The sequence below is a fragment of the Ricinus communis genome, chromosome 2 (assembly GCF_019578655.1).
Source record: "Ricinus communis isolate WT05 ecotype wild-type chromosome 2, ASM1957865v1, whole genome shotgun sequence".
Lineage (NCBI taxonomy): Eukaryota > Viridiplantae > Streptophyta > Magnoliopsida > Malpighiales > Euphorbiaceae > Ricinus > Ricinus communis.
In genome coordinates, this window is record NC_063257.1 from 22,730,591 (window position 1) to 22,752,595 (window position 22,005).

At 35.1% G+C, this 22,005-nt stretch overlaps 1 protein-coding gene across 8 annotated transcripts in view; it reads right to left on the reverse strand.

Moving 5' to 3' along the window:
- Window positions 1-235: 235 nt before the first annotated feature.
- LOC8289784 (probable cyclic nucleotide-gated ion channel 20, chloroplastic) overlaps window positions 236-22,005 on the reverse strand; it is a 33,256-nt gene continuing 11,486 nt past the window's right edge. For 3 of the 8 annotated variants that reach the window (XM_015722641.3, XM_015722643.3, XM_015722640.3), the window contains 7 exons: window positions 21,526-21,792; window positions 21,257-21,402; window positions 20,059-20,136; window positions 6,330-6,459; window positions 4,896-5,142; window positions 4,405-4,567; window positions 3,716-3,975 (listed from right to left, as the gene is read on the reverse strand). In XM_015722641.3, the coding sequence (XP_015578127.1) occupies window positions 3,858-3,975; window positions 4,405-4,567; window positions 4,896-5,142; window positions 6,330-6,459; window positions 20,059-20,136; window positions 21,257-21,402; window positions 21,526-21,792 (1,149 nt within the window). In that variant the 3' untranslated portion in view covers window positions 3,716-3,857. Of the gene's footprint in view, window positions 699-3,279; window positions 3,482-3,715; window positions 3,976-4,404; window positions 4,568-4,895; window positions 5,143-6,329; window positions 6,460-16,916; window positions 16,966-19,739; window positions 19,786-20,058; window positions 20,137-21,256; window positions 21,403-21,525; window positions 21,793-22,005 lie in introns of those variants that run through there. The other 5 variants (XR_007214728.1, XM_002524587.4, XM_025158341.2 and 2 more) reach the window with 5 other exon arrangements.

Genomic DNA, 22,005 nt, shown 5'->3' on the forward strand with positions numbered 1-22,005 from the left:
TTTTTGCCTAAACGCAACATTTAGGCCCTTTCGTTATTTTTCTCGGTGATCATTTTTGGCTCTCCTTCTTTTACACATACTTTGATCCTATTGTCCCCCTACAGTTCTCATGTTCTACAACCACCTAAATATTCATTAACAAAACAAAAATCAGACCGATAACAATGCTATACTACTTAATTTGATAATTCACTTGTTTAATTTTGTGTTTGTAATAACAATTAAATGCCTCAACTGAAACAGAGAAAAGAAAATCAAAGAAATTGATATCAAAGAAATCAAGACTTTTTTACACAGAAACCTCGCCTTTGTATCGTTTTGGACCTTATCAACATTTCTTTTCTTAATACTCTCATTATCAGCTACACCAAGAATTCTTTACACAGAAAATCCGTATTCCCAACAAGGACCAAACCCACCAAATTAGTACTAGAAGTAATACTCCAGCATCCATTATCTAAGAACCAAGGTCAGGCTTTACAGACCACAGCCTCACCAAAATCACCCCCAAAAACCTGATTGTTGCTGCTGCAATTGGAGCATTCCGCTTAAATCACCACAAAATAATTCTCCCCTTAGTTATGCGGATGTCGTTCTACTTGAAGATGTTGCTCTTCTTGCTATTTCAAATGAACCTTTTGTCTTTCAAGAACTGTCAAGTTCATAAGTATAACATCTCCGGCAATAATGCTTCTTATCTTTAAAAAGATAATACCCAAAATAAGAACCCGTATAAAGAATACAAAAAGAGAAAAATACTGGGCTATAAGTCTAGTGCAAAACAGAAAGATAAATAACAGAACAGCAGGAGGAGGAAGAGGAAAAGAGGTGGCAATGGTAGTGGTAGCGACATCTCATTCCAGATTACTGTGAAGGGCTGAGAGATTAAAAGAATGAAAATGGCAATTATAAGATGGGGCTTAAGTCGTTCTGTTTAGGCAAAGTGAATAAGTCAGCATACTCATTTTATTTAAGAAAAATATATGATCCACGAAAACCACCATGGAATAAAGAATAGGTGGCCAGATTATATTTTTAGATATAAAATTAGAAAACAGATATTTTTGTAAAAAAGTTGATAGAATTGATTAAAATTGTTAAAGTGTTTAAAGTTAAAGAAAAAAATTCAAGTAATTAGGCCGAAAAATAATTAGTATAATTAAAAATATAAATAAATTCATCTACAAATGAATTTACTATAATATAAGAGTTTTCTTAATTGCAGTAAATTAGAAATTTTTATAATATTAAATTTAAAAATATAAATATTATTTTATTTTTTAAATAATAACAAATCAAATAACTAATATTAATGTAAAAAAAAAAAAAACGAAAACTAGTTATATGTAAAAGCTTTGGAGTGTTATAAAAGGGTGGTGTGCGACTATGTCCCAATTTCTCAGTATAATGCATCATCTGCCATGGCCAAAAACTAGTTAAACATGTTAATACTCTGCAACTGAAAATTCACAAGAAGTTAGAGATTGTCATTAGATAATAATTCTACTTTGGGTTCCAGAGTTCAGAAATAACCATAACCACCATAACAATAAGCATTTGTTATGGAAGTTGCATGGGATTGTATATAGTAATTAGAAGACTGATTTAATTTAGAGTTATAATCCTACTTAGATTATAATTGTATATATTAGGATTGTATATATTGTGTATATATATATAAGTATAACTCCCTTGATCATATAATAAGATTTTTGGATTCTTCACTCAAATCACATGGTATCAGAGCCGGTTTTTTGTCTGCGATGATGGGTTTAAACCTGGCCTGTTTGCATATCATGTTAAGCGTGAGGAAAGGTGTTTGAAGTTGTATTTATCCCACACCGACACTTTCTTTATCATCAGTTCTTAGTTTACCATAACTATCATTTAATTTAATTTTTGTAAACAAACTCACTCGTAGTCTTAACTGTTATGTCTCATTTTTTTCAGATCATTGTTTGTTTCAAGATCTTATGAAAAAGAGGATTATTGGTAAAGGACATGAGTCTGAGGGTCTCTACATTCTTGATACACAAATTCCAAGATCTATAGCTTGTTCTGGAGTGGTAACCCCTTTTGAAGCATATTGTAGGTTGGGTCATTCTTCTCTTTATGTGTTAAAGCAATTTTGTCCTCAGTTTCAAAGTTCGTCTTTATTAAATTGTGAGTCTTGTCAGTTTGCTAAACATCGTCTTAGTTCAAGTCCTAGAGTCAATAAACGAATTAGTGCTCCTCTTAAGTTAGGCCATTCAGATGTTTGGGGTCCACGTCCAGTTGAGTCCAAAATTAGATATAAGTATTTTGTTACTTTTATTGATGATTACTCTCGTATGACATGGTTATATTTAATGAAAAATCGTTTGGAGGTGTTTTCTCATTTTTCTGCTTTTTATGCTGAAAATAAAACAATATTTAATATTTCTTTACAAATATTGAAAAGTAATAATGCTAAGGAGTACTTATCAAAATTCTTTTAAATTTGCTAAAGGATACGCTCAACCTTATGGGGTAGATTATTCTGATACACTTTCTTGTTGGTAAGCTGACTTACATAAGATTGTTTACTGTTAGTTGTGTATGTGGATGACATTGTCATTACTATGAGCGACACTATAGGAATTTCATCCCTTAAATCTTTTCTCCACACTCAATTTCATACCAAGGATTGGAAATGTTGAGATACTTCTCGAGTGTTGAGGTAATAAGAAGTAAGAAGGGAATATTCTTATCTCAAAAGAAATATGTATGTGACATGTTATCCGAGATAGGAAAGTTAAGAGCTAAGCCATGCAGTACTTCAATGGTTCCTAATTTGCAACTCACAAAAGATTATAAGTTATTTAAAGATCTTGAGAGATATAAAAGATTGATTAGAAAGTTAAATTATTTCATTGTGACTTGTCCAAATACTGCGTATTTAGTTAGTGTGGTAAGTCAATATATGTCCTCTCCAACAGTTAATCACTGGACAGCTGTCGAACAATTTTGCTACTTAAAAGGAGCACCTGGGCAAGGAATATTATATGGTAACCATGGTCATAATGGAATTGAATGTTTTTCGAATGCTGACTAGACGGGATCCAAGGATGATCGAAGGTTTATTTTAGGCTATTGTGTATCTGTTGAAAGGAATTTGGTTTCATGGAAAAGTAAGAAGCAGAATGTTGTCTCACGTTCAAGTGCGAAATCAGAGTAGAAAGCTATGATCAAGTCAGTATGTGAAATAACGTAGATATATCAACTATTAACTGAAATATGAATTAAAACTTCAGTACCAACCAAGTTGTGGTGTGATAACCAAACAGCTTCACATTGCATTCAATCATGTATTTGATGAACGAACTAAACATATCGAGATTGACTGCCATTTCGTTCGTGAAACGATTCAGCAAGGTTCGATTTCCACAGGTTATGTGAAGACAAGAGAACAACTAGGAGATATCTTCATAAAGGCTCTTAATGGGACTCGAGTTGATTATCTCTGTAACAAACTGGGCATAATTAATATTTACGCTCCAGCATAAGGGAGAGTGTTATAGAAGTTGCATAGGATTATATATAGTAATTAGAAGACTAATTTAATTTAGAGTTCGAGTCCTACTTAGATTAGGATCGTATGTTTTGTGCATATATATATATATGGGTTAGATTAGGATCGTTTTGTGTATATATATATATATATATGGGTGTAACTCCCTTGATTATTTTCGGACTCTTCACTCAAATAACACATTCAATTACTTAGAAATTGAACAAATTACGTCCCCAGGAAGTATGATTCTAACACATGTTGGTCTAAGAATTGACTATATATGCAAGTAGTATATATATATGTTCATATATTATATACTTCACACCTATATTTTAGATTGATTTGATCGAGAGGTGCTGATATGCTTTAGACGCTTCTGCCGGTATCTCCATGCAACTTGAATGCGTGTAGCTGCAAGACCTCTCCAATAAGGAGATTCATACCTGTCAGGATGCAGAAAACAGAAATTATGTCAGGTTATAGGACCAAAAAAAACTTATGTCAGGTGTTAAGGATATTCGGATAATTACATATAATTCTCAACATTTCACCATGTTAGACTGACAACTAAAGCATTGGAACCTGAAGAGAACTAGTTAATTATCAGAATCAAATCTCAAGGATTCATTAATTTGATTCCACAACAGTAGGGAAAGATTAGTACTTAGGACCTAAACTCATTGGGAAATAGTAACATACTTCAAGGATTTTATAAGTGGAGAAGGCAGGATGCTTAAATACCAAGTATCTCACTTGCATCCTTTTACAAGATGAACAAAGTTGAATGCAAGCAGATATCTAGAAGTTAATCACTCTACTAAAATAGTATTATTTTCAGGTTCTGAAGAAGATGCATTGGGGAAGAAAATCACCTTATGGCTCCTTGAACACGTGAATCCCGTAAGTTTCTTGCAAAGAGATTTGTCACTTCTTCAAGATCTGCAGCACGAAGTGAAAATGCTTCTACATTTGACAAGCATCTTACTGTCCTACTGCTAATCAATCGTTGTCCAGGAATCTTTACTTTCACTCCATCTGTAGATAACAATATTTCTAAAATAACTCATTCTTGGTTCATCTACTATGCTTTGGGCACAGAAGAGGATAAAGCATTCCTACAACCAATAGAACTCCTAACCCCTTATTCAGGTGGGACTTGAATCTAGTATCTTCAAATTTAAATCTAGCATCTTCAAGCCCCAAATACAAATATTCAAACAACTTGAAAATGCACTACAGAATTAACCAAAAATCATTTCACCGACTTTTTGTATGCTCTTATGGTTCAATAACATGTTGATCATCATTTGTCCAGTCCACAAATAATGGAGAGCTGATTTAATTTTAAGAATGACGACCATACCTTTGCTAACTGAAGAACGCTCAAGACACCAAGTGAGAAGTTCCTCACCGCAGACATTCCCTTCAGATAAGGGGAACATAGTGCCATCTTCTCCTATACTTTCCAGTTTTCCACGCACAATAAAGACCATCTTCTCAACCAGACCACCATGGTACAAAATTTCACTGCCTTTGATGTATATCTTTTGTTTTAGTCTCTCGCAAATGGCATCCAAGAAATGATTATCCATCAAGGCAAAAATCCAAACCTACAAAACACATTTAATTTTCAGTAAAGTCACAAGGAGTTAATTCAAAATCAAAGTATTATGATATAATAATCATTAGTACACTTGAAATGCCATAATTCAACTGTTACTCAAGATTTGGATTAACTGAGTGGTGGGATTATTGGAATTATGTCAACTAGAAAAGAGAAAAGTCCACGAAAATATCACCAACAAAATTGCACACCACATTGGTCAAATTCAATGTTGGAGACAAATCCCATACTTATCCACTTTCTTTAGTGTATTATTCAGATACAGTTCTCTGCCACAAGATCTTGAAAAAGACAGGAATATACATACATGCAAATTTGTTAAAGAGAAAGAATAAAGAAACATATTTTCTAGTGTACTAAACAGTATGGTATCATTCAACCATTTCACGAATTGATGAAGTTTTCTTTGCATGGATTTGCATCTAAAAGGTACATCTGGTGCAAGTTTCTCAAAAGAACGAGAATAATTTTATTTTCTCACAGTAATCAAAGACTTATCCTTGATCCTTGCATAGCAGGGTAGCTCATACACTAGGATACCTTAATCAATAACTGAAATTAGAAAAATATTAAGAATCTATTCTTACCCAAGGTTCTTTGACAAATCACCACTCATTTGTTTGATGCCATGTTAAATAAAGTAATGTTACATCTAAACTCGATTAAGCTAAAATATCAAACTAATTGAGGTTGGCTATATGAATATTCTCCATTCCATCCTATGTGTGCGATGAGGCAACAGATTAGGATAAGATACATCTAAAAATCAAATACTTCAGTATAGCTTTAGGATTATACCCTTTGTCAGGATCATTAGACATACACTTGGTTATTTGTTGCAACCATCTTTTACTGGTAACTTTAAATGTTTTCTAGTTTCACAAGATTAGTTTTCAGGAACAAAAGAGTACCCTTCTTTTTCCTCCATGATTCCATCAGCAATTGATTGATATGATGCTAGAAGGTTGCTTAGCTTATTGGTAGCAACTTTAGCAGGTGAACAGAAGGGCAAAGGAAAAAAGTTTTCGCGAGGCCCTACTGATATAAGCTGAAAAATCTAATTGTTTTTCATCAATCTCAGCTTTTTAAGGATCTAAATCATGCAGTATAAATACACTCGTATGCATAAATTGAATCTGTTCTATTACTATACTCATAAATTCCAGACCTTACTTTTTTAACAAATTTGAAGAGGTGCCGTCTTATATCCCTCTGGAGATCTTCAGGCAAGTTCTCCAAGAGCATTCCTTCAATCACACCTCTGGTCGCAGCCCAGTTATACCTTTCAGCTTCTAGTACTTTCCTATATGATAGTAATTTAGAAGGCTCAACAAGCAAATAAATGCCACATACTGGAATAATATAAGTTTTATGTCAGGAGAAACATTTCAACTAACATACTATATCAAAAGAGAAATAAGCAGTGATTGGTTTAGTATAAAAAAGAAACAATCCCCTTATCAGGGTGAGTCGGAACTTGTTTCTTATGACACTCAATCAGTATGTAGCCCAAAAGAAGATTTGAGAAGGGGACTGTCTAGAATGACAAACAAATTGCCACTTATGATGGGAATCTGGTTGTCGACCATTCACCATTATAAGTGAGTATAAGATGAATTAGGAGATATTGTGCATAGGCATGGGATGATACGTTAGATTCTGAAGTCACCTTTATTTAGAAAACTTTACTAGTTAACTTGTGTTTGACAGTATTCACATTCCATTATGTAATGATTTGAACCCTATATTATAGTAGGAATTGTATATGCAGATGTTATATAATGAGGTGAATCTTACTTCAAGTTAATGAATCTTTTTTAATTTTTAATACTGATATATTATGATTTAAAGATAAATTTTCTAGTGAATTTTATATCACTATCAATGCCCTTGTACATCAGATGAACAAGTTTTATGCTGGAAGATTATTTTTGGTATATGTTGATAAGTTAGAATAACTAATTAGTTTTTGTTTGTTAGAGATATGGATAAACATTCTAAGGTTTAGGGATAAGATAAATTAGTTCCTATCTAAGTTCTTTTTCTATCCTTTAGCTAGTATATATAAGTTGTGTTTCTCCTATGTTTGATATATAAAAAAAGTATAAGAGAACATTTCTCTTTTTTCCTTTCTCTATAAAATTCTACATGGTATCAGAGCTGAGGGCTTGATCATGAATTTTAAGGCTGCCATGGTTGGCTCTAGTTCAGCCACTTCAGAAGCTAGCAGTGGCGTGACACCATCAGGGGGAGTTTTTCAGCTACTTCCACCTGTTCCTCCTGAAAATTCTCTTCAAATCACCATTCACAAACTGAATGGCAAGAATTATCTTGAATGGTCTCAGTCCATGAGGTTGGTGATTGATGGAAAAGGGAAACTTGGATACTTGAATGGTGAGATAAAACCACCAACAACCGATGATTCAAATATAGGCGATGGCGCTCGGAAAATTCAATGGTTCTGCCTGGTTGATTAACTCAATGGATCCGGTTATTGGAAAACCATTCATGTTTTTGCAGACTGCTCGGGATGTTTGGGAAGCAGTTCGAGAAACCTATTCAGATTTGGACAACCATTCGCAGTTATTCGAATTAAACACCCATATGTGGAAAATGCAAAAGGTAATCGAGAGGTAGCGACTTACTATAATGATATGATGGTTGTTTGGCGGGGAATTGGACATGTTTGAAGATGAACAATGGGAGAATCCTAATGACAGTTCTCGGTACAAAAAGAAAATTGAAAGAGGACGAGTATTTGTTTTCTTGGCTGGTTTAAACAAAGATCTTGATGAGGTTCGTGGACGTATATTAGGAAAAAATCCTTTACCAACTATTAGAGAAGTTTTTTCAGAAGTGCGTAGAGAAGAAGCACGACGAAAGTGATGCTGAAAAATGATGAACCAAAAATAGATGCTGACGGATCTGCTCTTATAACTCGAGGTACAAACTCAGGGGGAAAGCAGAAACCCTGGTGTGATCATTGTCGAAAACCATGGCATACTCGAGATACTTGCTGGAAATTGCATGAAAAACCGAAGAAGAAAACAGGCAGCGATAACACCAAGTTAGGAGGAGATGTACGAGCTTTTCAAGCTAGCAATACTAATTCGGGGCAGCAGTCTTCTTTTGAATCTCTTCCTTTTACCAAGGAACAGATAGAGCACCTGTATAAAATGTTTAAGTCCCAAACTTTAGAAAAATCTGACTTGTCTTGTTCTTTTGCACAATCAGGTAATTCTTTCATTGCAGCCATAGCTTGTTCCAAATCCCATAGCACTTGGATATTAGATTCAGGTGCTACTGATCACATGTCTGGCAATTCGCAAATTTTTTCCTCTTATATACCTTGTGCAGGAAATCAAAAGGTTAAAATTGCAAATGGTTCCTTAGCCACTGTTGCTGGGAAAGGAACAATTCCTATTTCCTCTTCTCTAGTTCTTAAGAATGTCTTACATGTTCCACATTTGTCATATAATCTTTTGTTTGTCAGTAAGTTAACCTCTGATCATAATTGTCAAGTGATTTTTAAGTCTTCCTATTGTAGATTTCAGGATTTAACCTCGGGGAAGATGATTGGGGGTGCTAAATTGGATGGTGGACTCTACTTCTTCAATGATGAGTCAACCTTTGGAAGGCAAGACCTGCAAACTTGTTTCAATTTTATTTCTGTTTCAAGTGACACTAAGATTATGTTATGGCATTATCGGCTAAGACATCCAAATTTTCAATATTTAAAGTATTTGTTCCTAAAGTTATTCATGAATAAAAATCCTTTATTTTTCCGATGTGAATTTTGTGAATTAGCTAAACATCACCGAATTGTTTACCAATCGCAACCTTATAAACAGTCCAAGCCACTTACCATAATTCACAGTGATGTTTGGGGTCCTTCTAGAGCGCCAACATTTTCTGAAAAACGCTGGTTTATCCTTTTTATTGATGATCATACTAGAATTACTTGGGTCTTTCTTTTTAAAGAGAAATCTGATGTTGAAAGTGTGTTCAAAAATTTTTATAATATGGTTCAAACACAATTTCATACTCAAATTAAAATTTTTCGAAGTGATAATGGAAAGGAGTTCTTTAACAATGTGTTAGGACAATTTTTTGCTGAAAAAGGGATTATTCACCAAAGTTCTTGTAGTAACACGCCTCAGCAAAACGGAGTGGCTGAGAGAAAATAAACATATCCTAGAGGTTGTTAGAGCTCTTAGTTTTACAACTAAAATTCCAAAGTATCTTTGGGGAGAAGTAGTTTTAACTGCCATATATTTGATTAATAGAATGCCTACAAGAATTTTGAATTTTAAAACACCAATTAAAGTTTTTAGTGAATGTTTTCCCATAACTCGGCTAACTAGCAACATTCCTTTAAAAATTTTTGGAAGTGTGGCTTTTGTCCATAATCATGATCCAAAACGTTCAAAACTTGATCCAAAAGCACATAAATGTATTTTTGTAGGTTATCCTGCAAATCAAAAAGGTTATAAATGTTTTGATCCAGTTTTGAAAAAAATGTTTATTTCTATGGATGTCACTTTTTTTGAAGGACAATCATACTTTGACAAGTTTCATCTTCAGGGGGAGAACACTAGTGAAGATGTCTCAACTGATTCTGGTTATGATTTAAATTCTGATTTAACTTTTGAGTTTCTTTCAAATAATGGTATTTCTTGGGAGTCTAATCATGTTTCAAAAGAAAATGGGTCGAAAAATAAAGAAACTGTGGAAACATGATTTAAATATTGAAAATACTGAACAGCCTTTGATAAGGTCATCTCAAAATCAAAATATTGAAACAACTGATATCTATGCGGAAAAGTTTAAAGGTCTTGTATATTCAAAGGAACATCAAGCACAAAAAAGAGCCACCATCCCACAGCACCATCAAGAATCTAATCAGAGGTTGGATCATGAAATTTATGGTAAGTCTCCAAAACTTCCTACAAATAATCCATCTAGTCAACTTGGTCTTCCCATTGCTCTTAGGAAAGGTGTTAGGTCATGTACTAAACATCCTTTGTCATATTTTGTATCTTACAAAAATATTTCATCACCATATTGTGCTTTTATCTCAAAAATGTCTAGTATGGTTATTCCAAATAGTGTTCAGGAGGCTCTAAATGTTCCTGAGTGGAAAGAAGCTATTTTGGAGGAGATGAGAGCCTTGGAGAAGAATGCTACTTGGGAAGAAGTGGATCTGCCAAATGGGAAGACAGTTGTCGGATGTAAATGGGTGTTTACTGTGAAGTACAATTCAGATGGATCCTTGGAAAGATATAAAGCTCGTCTAGTAGCTAAAGGATTTACTCAAATATATGGAGTGGACTACTATGAAACTTTTTCTCCTGTGGCGAAACTCAATACTATTCGAGTGCTCTTGTCTGTTGCAGCTAATCTAGATTGGTCCTTGAATCATCTAGATGTGAAGAATGCCTTTTTGAATGGTGACTTAGAAGAGGAAGTATACATGGAACCTCCACCTGGTTTTGCTCAGAAATTTGGAGCCAAGGTATGTAAGCTAAAGCGATCTTTATATGGCCTTAAACAATCTCCTAGAGCATGGTTCGAGAGGTTCACAAAGTTTGTTAAAAGTCAAGGTTATAATCAAAGTCAATCTGATCATACTCTTTTCATAAAGAGTTCTATTGAAGATAAAATTTCTGTTTTAATTGTCTATGTAGATGATATAGTTTTGACTGGAGATGACATAATTGAAATAAGCAGATTGAAACAAAACCTAGCCAAAGAGTTTGAAATGAAAGATTTAGGCCAACTAAGATACTTTCTTGGAATGGAAGTGGCAAGGTCAAAGAAAGGCATTGTTGTCTCACAACGGAAGTATATTCTAGATCTCTTGAAAGAAACTGGAATGAGTGGTTGTAAACCTTCTGAAACTCCAATTGAAGCTAATTCTAGACTTGGGAGGTAAAGAATGGTGTTCCGGTGAGACACAGGGAAGATATCGGGAGGTTGGTTGGAAAACTGATTTACTTATCACATACTCGTCCGGACATTGCTTTCGCTGTAAGCTTGGTAAGTCAGTTTATGCATTCCCCATATGAAGAACATCTTGAAGTTGTATATCGAATTCTTCGTTATTTGAAAAGTACACAAGGAAAAGGACTTTTTTTCAAGAAAAATGAAAAAAGAGGAGTTGAGGTGTACACGGATGCTGATTGGGCAGGTTCAATCACTGATAGAAGGTCAACTTCTGGATACTGCACATTTGTTTGGGGTAATTTAGTCACATGGAGAAGTGAAAAGCAGAATGTAGTTGCTAGAAGTAGTCTTTGAGGAATTCAGATCAATGGCACAGGGAGTGTGTGAGATTCTTTGGCTGAAAAGGGTTCTGCAAGAGCTTAAAAGATCTGTGAGTTTACCTATGAAGTTGTATTGTGACAACAAGGCAGCTATCAGTATTGCTCATAATCCTATTTTTGATATAAAAGATCTGTGAGTTTAACTAAAGGGTTATTTAGACAACAATTTGAATTTCAAGTTAGCAAGTTGGGCATGACAGATATATTTGCTCCAACTTGAGGGGGAGTGTTGATAAGTTAGAATAACTAATTAGTTTTTGTTTGTTAGAGATATGGATAAACATTCTAAGGTTTAGGGATAAGATAAATTAGTTCCTATCTAAGTTCTTTTTCTATCCTTTAGCTAGTATATATAAGTTGTGTTTCTCCTATGTTTGATATATAAAAAAAGTATAAGAGAACATTTCTCTTTTTTCCTTTCTCTATAAAATTCTACAGTATAGATAATAAGGCATGGGCTTTTGTATAGTAAATTGTTACTGCAAGCTAAAAAATTTCTTAGATGCAGATTGGGCTGGCTCTTCTATGGAACGAAGGCCCACTTTTAGGTTATTGTATATTTATTGGGAAACATAGTTTATTAAGAATAAGAAGCCAAATGTTGTGCGGAAGATGAAGATTTCACCGACTTTGTCTCTCTCTCTCTCTCAATCTTTCTATAATTGTCTAGAAAATTCTTTCTCTAGAATTTTGCATATTTATCTATTTAATATTAAAAAAAAAAAAAAAAAAAAAAGAAGAACCGATTTTGCAAAAGTCAATAACCGACTTAACAACACTACAAAAAGGAGCTCAAATCCTTAAATGTGCCCAAGTAGTGCATGAAATAAAAATTGTGTGGTGAAAGTGAGCACTAGTGAGAGCTAGTGTGTAGTACATATTTTTGTACTAAGAATCTATTTAACATTAAAGAATTCTTTGTGTGCAATCAAGTCCCCCACATAAATTCTACAAGTGGTATTAGAGCAGACGGTCAGCGATCAACTACCAAGTGTTTCAAGAACAAGCAATCAGGGATCGTGTTACGTCGAGGTGCCGCTAGTGTGTAGTCTGTGTTTATGAAGCTCGTTCATCTGGGACCAAGCTTACTTGGTTAATTGGAGAGAGTAACCAAGTCATAATGGCGGATATATCCAATTCAGTAAGTAGCCTTGAAAAACTGAATACTAATAATAATAGCAATTGGAGTACTCATATGCAATTCTACCTACTTGGTCAAGATTTATGGGAAATTGTTGGAAGGAGTGAGACAACACCTGCAATAAATCAAAATAACCATAAGAGATGGAAGGTCAAAGCCAATAAGGCCATGTATGTTTCCGTCGGTATCGGTGAAGGATGATTTGCTGCAACGCATTAGGGATGTCAAGACATCCAAGGAGGCATAAGAAACTCTTGCTGGATTATTCGCTCGGACGAGTGATGCCAAGCTACAACACCTCGAGAACAAGCTATTATCAATCTCGCAACGTGATATGACAGTGAGTACGTACTTTACCAAGCATAAAACTTTATATCAAGAAATCTGAAAATTAGATCCTCAAAATCAAATTACGGATACAAGAACAAGGAAGATCATAATTCATGGGTTACATCCCGAGTTTAATGCACTCGTCACGGCATTTCGTGGATGGTTTAAGGAGCCATCTTTAAATGAGTTAGAAAATGTATTAGCAAATCAAGAAGCTTTAGACAAACAAATGTCTAAAGTATCAATCAAGGAAGAGGAGAAAGCCCTCTTCAGCAATAAAAAGGGCAAGGCTCCTGTAGGCGGTGATCAGCTCTGTGTAAAGCCGATTAGCTCTGCGCAGAGCCGATTGACTCCATACATGGAAAGTTTGACAAAAGTTTGCATTTCAGTCCCTGAACTTGTGAAATCCATCGTTTTGACCCTCAAACTTTATTTTTCTTGACAATTAACTCCATTTGATTCGAAAAAGGTAATTTTGGTTGAATTAACTCCAACGTTAACCTCAGATTCGCCTGTCCTTCGTCTCCCGAGACCTAAGAAGGCAGTAACTTTCATCATAGGGTTTTTTGTAATTCTCTCGATATCTAGATCCAGAAAATAGGTGCTGATAGCTCCTTACACCGTAGGATCGAGGAATGGAGGAAAACCAAAGCAAGAAGGGTGGTAGAAACGTCACAAGGAGTTGGCAACAGCGGGGAGCTCACCACAACCATCAGTCGGAGGACAAAACTAGCCATCGCAAGAATGGTCAGTGCTATAATTGTGGCAAAGGAGGCCACTATACTCGAGACTATCGATTTAAAAGAGCTGAAGGGAATGTTGCAACATCCACTCAGTCTCAAGTCGGAAGTGAAGATGAATGAATTTCTAGGCTTCATGTGCCATTGCCGAACTAGTAATAGGCAACTCTGATGAGTTTACACCTTCCTTCACAACTATGTTAAAATAGGAGCAAGCGCTTATCACAATGAGTGCTAAATCTATCAATTACAATGATAACTGGATATTAGATTTTAGGTGCTCTAACCATATGACAGAAGATAAAGAAAATTATCAAGCATGACAGTATATGAAGGGGGATGAGTTGTTACCACTGCAAACAACTCGAGGGTACCAATTATTCACATTGGCAAGACGACAATGATGACTAGATATAATTCGAGATAAGTACCACCTGAGAATGTATTTCATGTATCTATGATGAATAACTTAATATCAGTGTCTCAATATACACCCTCGAGGAGCTATATGGTGTTTAGGCCACAAGAGTGAAAGTATATCGAAGTCTAAAAGCCAACAACCACACCACTCATGGAGGGACGAAAGCTAGAGTCTATTTACGTGATGTCAGCACAAACAGCGTACACGGATAAGACCAAGAGAGACAGCTGATTTATGGCATGCCCGACTAGGACACATGAACTATCACAAGTTGAAAGAAATGATAGATAAGTCCATGCTTAAGAGACTTCCTGAGCTCGACGTTCAAAAGTGTTACAGCTTGTATATAGCTTAATTAGAGGAGACTAAATTAGATTTCTAATAGGAGGTCTTCTTCATATAGTTTTCCTATTTAATTTAGGATTCTTTATAACATGTGTATATATGTGTGGTTATTGTTGATAAGAGGTGTGAGTTTTCCAATTATGTGATTTCATGGTATCAGAGCACGCAAATTAACTCTAGAAATCAATTTGGGAATTTAGGAGTTTTTCTTGGTTTAGCAGTAGGGTGTTTGATTTTTTGGGTCTTGTGTACCAAAGTTCAATTTGTTTCATCGCCTGCATCAAGACGAGCGCCACCTTCCGATCGACGTCTAGAGATTTTGGTCACCCGAGTCCAAGCGCGTGAACCATACGTGCCATCACAACTTTCTGGGTCTTCTCCACTTGTCTGCACGTGGAGGTGCGTGAATTGTCAGAAACTTCTCTGATCATCTTTTTTGAGGTCACACAGGTCTATATTAGGCATTATGTTGTCTGGTTGTGTGAAACTTCGAATAGGTCAAGGAGTTGTTTTGATACAGGTTCTGAGTTTTTTATTCTTTGATTGTTGCTACTGTTTTGGATTTCGTTGTGCTTTGTTTTGAGGTTAGGGTTATTATCCATTGCTTTAATTAGCTAGTTTCTCTGAATTCTTGAAGTATGGTTGAAAAAAGTTGGTGATTATGCCTAAAATTGTTCCCATAGGGTCAAAAATCACTGAACATAAACTTAATAACTCTAATTATTTTGATTGGAACAAATCTGTGCATCTTTATTTGCGGAGTGTTGATATGGACTACCATATGACGGATGATCCGCCTAAAGATGAGTCTAAACAACCTTGGCTATGGGAAGATGCTCGTTTATTTTTACAAATTAGAACTGTATTGACAATGAGATTGTGGGCCTGATTAATCACCATGAATATGTGAAAGATTTACTAGAGTATTTAGAATTTGTACACACTGGGAAGGGGAATATGAATCGCATGTATGATGTGTAAAGCCTTCTATCGAGCTGAGAAACGAGACAAGTCTCTCACGAGCTATTTCACTCCCCATCATACCCTTTTTCCAACTAAGTCAGTATTTCCTATTGAAATTAGGATATTTGGTTGTACTTGCTTTGTTCGTGATGTTCGCCCTCAAACCACGAAACTTGATCCTAAATCTTTAAAGTGCATCTTTCTTAGCTATTCTCGTGTTCAAAAAGGTTATAAATGTTATTGTCCTAGTCTTAATAGGTATTTGGTCACCTAACGTCACTTTTCTAGAGGATAGAGCATTCTATCCATCTTCCACATTACCGGGGAAAATGGTAATGACGTGTTGGTATATACTATCATATCTCCTGTTTCTGTTTTAGATGTTTCTGCTCCTACTTATCCACCAATTACTCAGGTCTACTCTAGACGGCAGAATCCTCCTGATACATGTCCTGAACCAGATCCTTCGCCATCAGATCCCGTGTCAAGTGATGATCTTCCAATTGCCCTTCACAAAGGTAAAAGTTAGTGTACTTACCCTATTTCTTCCTTTGTGTCTTACAACCATGTCACCAACTACCTGTCTTTCATTGCATCTCGACTCTGTTTCTATTCCTAAGGCTATTCAAGAAGCCCTATCCCATCCTCGCTAGCGTAATGCTATAATGGAGGAGATGAATGCCATAACTGATAATGGTACTTGGAATCTAATAGATTTACCTGCAGGGAAGAAGGCCATTGGGTGTAATGGGTTTTTGCAGTTAAAGTAAACCCTGATGGGTCAGTTGCTCGTTTAAAAGCTCGTCTTGTAGCAAAAGGATATGCTCAAATTTATGGAGTTGATTATTCTGACATTTTTTCTCCTGTTGCTAAGTTAACTTCTGTCAAATTATTCATATCTATGGCAGCCATTCACAATTGGTTTCTGCATCAATTAGATATTAAGAATGTTTTTCTTCATGGAGATCTTCAGGAGGAGGTGTATATGGAGCAACCTCCAGGTCTTATTGCTCAAGGGAAGTATAGGAAAGTCTGTCATCTTCGGAAATCTTTATATGGCTTGAAATAGAGCCCGCGTGCCTTGTTTGGCAAGTTCAATCAAGCAGTTGAAAAATTTGGGATGAATAAAAGCAAATCTGATCATTTTGTCTTCTATAGACAATCTGAGGGTGGCCTAATCCTGCTAGTTGTCTATGTGGATGACATTGTCATTACTGGAAATGATGCTTTAAGTATTTCATCTCTTAAATCCTTTCTTGACAGTCAATTTCACACACAGCTTGTATATAGCTTAATTATAGGGGACCAAATTAGATTTTTAATAGGAGTTCTTTGTATATTTTTCCTATTTAGTTTAGGAGTCTTTATAACATGTATATATATGTGTGGTTATTGTTAATAAGAGGTGTGTGAGTTTTCCAATTCTATGATTTCAGAGAGGATACAGTATGTGTTGGATGTCAATATAACACCAGTTACCTTATGAAGATTCCAAGTACAAAGCAAATGACCCTCGAGTTAGTTCCTTCATACGTGTTTGGACCTGTGAAGCAAACATCCATCAGTGGGTTTTGGTATATAATAACTTTCATCGACAACTTCTCAAGGTACGTATGGGTATACTTTATAAAGGAAAAATCATAAGCTTTAAGCAAGTTTAAGAAGTTCAAGGAGATAGCTGAAAATGAAGTTGATTGGAGAATTTTGTCTACTGACAAATAATGAAGGTGAATATACTTCGTATGAATTCTAGAAATATCTACAAGATTGTAAGATACACCGTCAATTGACGTGTACCAACACTCCATAACAGAAGATGTAGCAGAAAGAAAGTATAGACACCTTGTAGAGATATGCACAAGTATGTTTCATACGAAGAATGTTCCACCTCAGTTTTGGGCAGAGTGCATGAAGACGGTTGTGCACGTGATCAACAAGTTGCTACAAGCACCACTTGGATCGATTTCATCTTTTGAGAAGTTACAGAACATAAGACCTACTGTAAGTCACTTTTGAGTTTTTGGTTGTGTATGTTACATTTTTGTACCTGATTATTTGCGCACCAAGTTAGATAAGAAAGCAATAAAGTTAAATTTTGCGGGTTATGACAATCAAAGAAAAGGGTGGAAATGTTATGGCCCTATAACTAGAAGATGTCATACTTCAAGAAATGTGATATTTGATAAGGCTTCATTTTGGTGGTCCTCTCAATCAATGGTTTTACCAAACTCAAAAGAAATTGAGAAGAAAATACAAGAGAGATTTGAACAAGAGGAAGCAGTTGAAAGAAGCACTCGGGAGGTGGAACTAGACACAGAAAAAGCTGGTAATAAGTAACCCGAAAAAGCCAAGTCTCCATGGCATATGAGAGCACACCAAACATCAGAAGAAGCAAGACCAAGCCAGTCTGAAGAAATTCAAAATGTTGAAGATGCAACAGATTTGTGCCACATTTACGAACATCATAAAGGAGACACAAGCAAAATCCTAAGTTTGCCAAAACAGTGCTTATTGAAGTTAAAAATATAAAAGCAAGTACGTGTGCATTAGGAGAGAGTAGTCGGTAAGGGGAGTATTATAGATTTCACCGCCTCTCTCTCTCTCAATCTTTCTATAAGATGCTAGAGAAGAAGAAGTCCTTGCTGCTGGTTATCGAAGCTCGACTCTGGAATTCTCAAGTGAGACCTACTTTGATTCAAAAAGAAGGCGAAGGCTTTGGCAAGATTTGTGGAACTAATCATGCCTTTATGCGTGCGCCCAGAAACATAGGCCGACTGCTGAGCCCAATCTGGCTCAGCCGCACCACCATGGGTGAGCGGTGTGACTTTCTTCCATGCCCGGGATGGTGCTCTTTACTTGAAATCCTTATGAAGTTAAGCCTATGTGTCCTAAAAAAGAACACACTATGCCCGACCCCCTTTTCTCTGGAGAATATTTTCTCTAGATTTTTGCTTATTTATCCATTTAATTAAAAAAAAAAAAGGAAGATCCAACTTTGCAAAAGTCGGTAACAAACAGACTTAACAACACTATAAAAAGAGCTTAGCTCCTTAAATGTGTCCAAGTAGTGCATGAAATAAATTTGTGTTATGTAGTATATGGTGAACATGAGCATCAATGAGAGCTAGTGTGTAGTACATAATTTGTACTAAATTCTATTTAATATTAAAGAAGTCTTTGTGTGCAATTAAGTCCCCACATAAATTGTACAAGATCTACCACAAAGTCGCACTATGAGCCATGCCTTGAGTTAGATGTGGATTCTCATGGGCATACCATTGAAATGTTGGCACTTTAGCTATCAACACAGTATTCTAAGCATTTAAGATATTTTGCATGTGGTAACAACAGACAGACATATGATAGTAATCCAAATAGGGCAGTTGAGTGAATAATATGGTCATTCTGTAAGAAAAGTTTCACCCAGTGCAAGGGCACTTATCCTTTCTTGCACAAAGGCCATATTTTCAAGTAAGAAAGACTATAAAATACTATGTATATGTATGTGTGATTGTGATCCTGTTATTGGAGATAAGTGAAAAATATGGTCTTTGCGTAAGAAAAATGGTCTGGTTAATCAGTTGTATTACTATAGTAAAGATCTCACTTTAAAACTCCACTAGTAAGATTATAACTATAGTAACATCTTTACTGGCACATTTTTTACATGCCCATCCCCCAAACCTGGATCAGCTTTTTCTAATTCCTGAAAATGGAACCAAACAGCAACAAAAGGATTGGCTGTTACAGTTCGAACTCTGTCTGATTCTGAATACCAAATGGTCCTATGCTCAGTTACAATTGCAAGGTATTTCAGGAAACATTTGCACACATATAAGAGACGTTCTTCTATGAGTATTTCTAAATTACCAGTATGATGAGCTTGTCTACACAAATTCATGAATTCACCTATTCACAGTTCATAATAAGCATGACCCTTGCACTTTTATTGATTTTTCTGGAACAGTTGGAAAGGTGACAAAGATAGCACAGTTAAAAGGAAAATGATGCAGGAGACGTCCCATTCAGAATAGAGTTTTATTTATTTTGCTTATTTCGTTTGGTTTAGGACCTTATTGAGTTTTCCGATTTAGTTTGTTTAGGTTTCTTTCCAGCTTTATTTGGGAATTCTTATTTGATTAGTCTTTTATTTAATAGTATTAGTTTTTAGTCCAAGATTACAATTTATCCTAGCTAGTAAAAATGGGGATACAAGTGGAAAATTTCAAGTTGTATTTTCTTATTTCAACTTCAGTTTTAATTAAGAGGTTCCTTTAAACTTTAAATACCTAATTTTAGGTCAGGTCTCTGCTTCAATCTACAAATCTTTGTCTAAAATTCTGTATTATTCATATCTCTACTGCTGTCCTACCAAGAAAACATGATGAATTTATTAGTAAACATGCTATTCTCATGGAGAAGATGAATACTTTTGCTCAAAATTAACAGTATTTTTTTAGAATTGTAAACACCCCCAATATATCAATAAGAAATAGTATGCTATTACATGAAAATATCATAACATTTTAAGCAAGTGTTTCTTTGTAATTAAGATAGAGATGTGTTTCTTTTATATGGTTGTCAGAAGGGTGGAAGGGGGTTTGTGGGCGGGGAACGCAGAATGAAAATGTCATACCTTCTTAGTTCTTGTGGTAAGCGCCGATGGCTCATCCATTGCTCAACATCACGTCGTCTTAGTGACATTTCCAACCTCCTAAAATTAAGAAAAATAACAATTCATTAAGAAAATTATTGTCTTGCAAACTGACGGAAAAATCAAATAGAAAAGTTTAGTTGATGAAGAATAAATTCAATGCAAAATTAATTGGCACATTGCATCATAAATAGATATCATAGTAGGTGATTCGTAGAAGTTTGTTTTGAAAATGGGATTATGGTACTATATATCATCTACTAAATGTTATCTTAACATTTTGGACATTTAACATGTGTAGCTTATACCAGTTAAATAATTCTCACATATCTCCATGTCAATTAAACCAAGCAACTAAATAGTGCAACTTACTCTTTAATTACTGTCAACAAACGAACTAATGTCATATGATATGAGAAAGAGCCCCAAAATCTGAGTAAGACTTAAATTTACAAAGAATAAACTGTTGACTTTTTTTCTTTTTTGAGAATAACAATAACTGTTATTACTGTTACCTTCAATAACAGATTTGTCACCATATGCATAGAGATTAGTCAATCAAAATCAAACTTTTATTTTCATAGAATGTGCATACAGATCAAACTTGCTGCAAATTTCAGGGCTGCAAGTTCAACAAACGTTTCTCCATCATGCTATCCACTGATACCTAGATATAAAAAAAATTTCAAAAACAAAAAACGGATCTTGAGTGTGTCAAAGACTTGCTAAGTAAAGGAGAACTCTGTCCAAGGTTATGTAATGTAACTTCATTTGCATTATTTGTTAAACTCATCTTATTGAACGTCCCAATCCTTAAGTAACAAACAATTATTTTAAGACTAATTTTTTAAGGATGGTAGAAAGGTTAAGCAGCAATTTGGTAAATAACCTTATCTTTGTTAGTTGCAAAAAACCTATAAGCAGTTTCTAGAGAAACTACTTAATAATAACATCAGATCAAAACCTAACTAATTAAAACTTGAAAAGGCACAAGAGTATAAACCTCCTCTCCAGTAAAGCACCTTATACCGCACTTACATTCACTAGTGCCATCCATGCATTCAGAATCAAGAATATCATTTCAAAGAAGTAGTCATTTCTTCAGTAAAAAACTAGGAAACATTAACTGGAAAGAATAAAATCAAGTGGCATTTTTCATAACATTAAGAAAAAGTCGTACCTTCGACCAAGTGCTTGGAGAAAGTTTTGAATATTTCCTATGAGAAAAGCAAACAGTAAGAGGCCAACTCCAACAATGGCCATCGTAAAGAGGACTTCCCAGACAAAATAACTTGGCGTCTGATTTCCAGCAAGAGTGCTGATTTGCTTCAAAAATACAAAATTGCATTCATGATGTCAACACTCAACAACTACCATGAAAGAGAAGAAAAACTATGATGATTAAGATTATGATCAGAATCCTTGAATAAGTCGCCTTTGGGTAGTTACCTGGAATCCCCAAAACAATGAATACACATATCTAGTGACAACACTGTGCCTTGTTGTGAGGTTAACAGCTTGGATAAAAATTCCATATGAAAAACCATCTTCGGTGAAACAAGCACTAGCATTGACATTGCTCTGTGTCCAATTTTTCCACTTTGAATTAGAAGCATTGCGTTCTACATTATTCCCATGACCACAATCTATGAACTGCATACACTCGGGCCAAATACTAGAATGACGGCAGGCATCACGAAGACACCGGTTAACCCTCTGGTAGAATAATAGGTTGGAAGGGTTAGGTGAGAATAAATCATTTAAAAACTATCAATGATGCACTGCATCATTGATGAGTAATTTCAGGATTTTTCCAGTCAACTCAGAACAATAAGATAAGAGACAACCAGAGCATCAAACACAAAAATATATGACAATATCTAATTGAAGATATTTAAGAAGCCATGCAACTAAATCAAATATATCTGG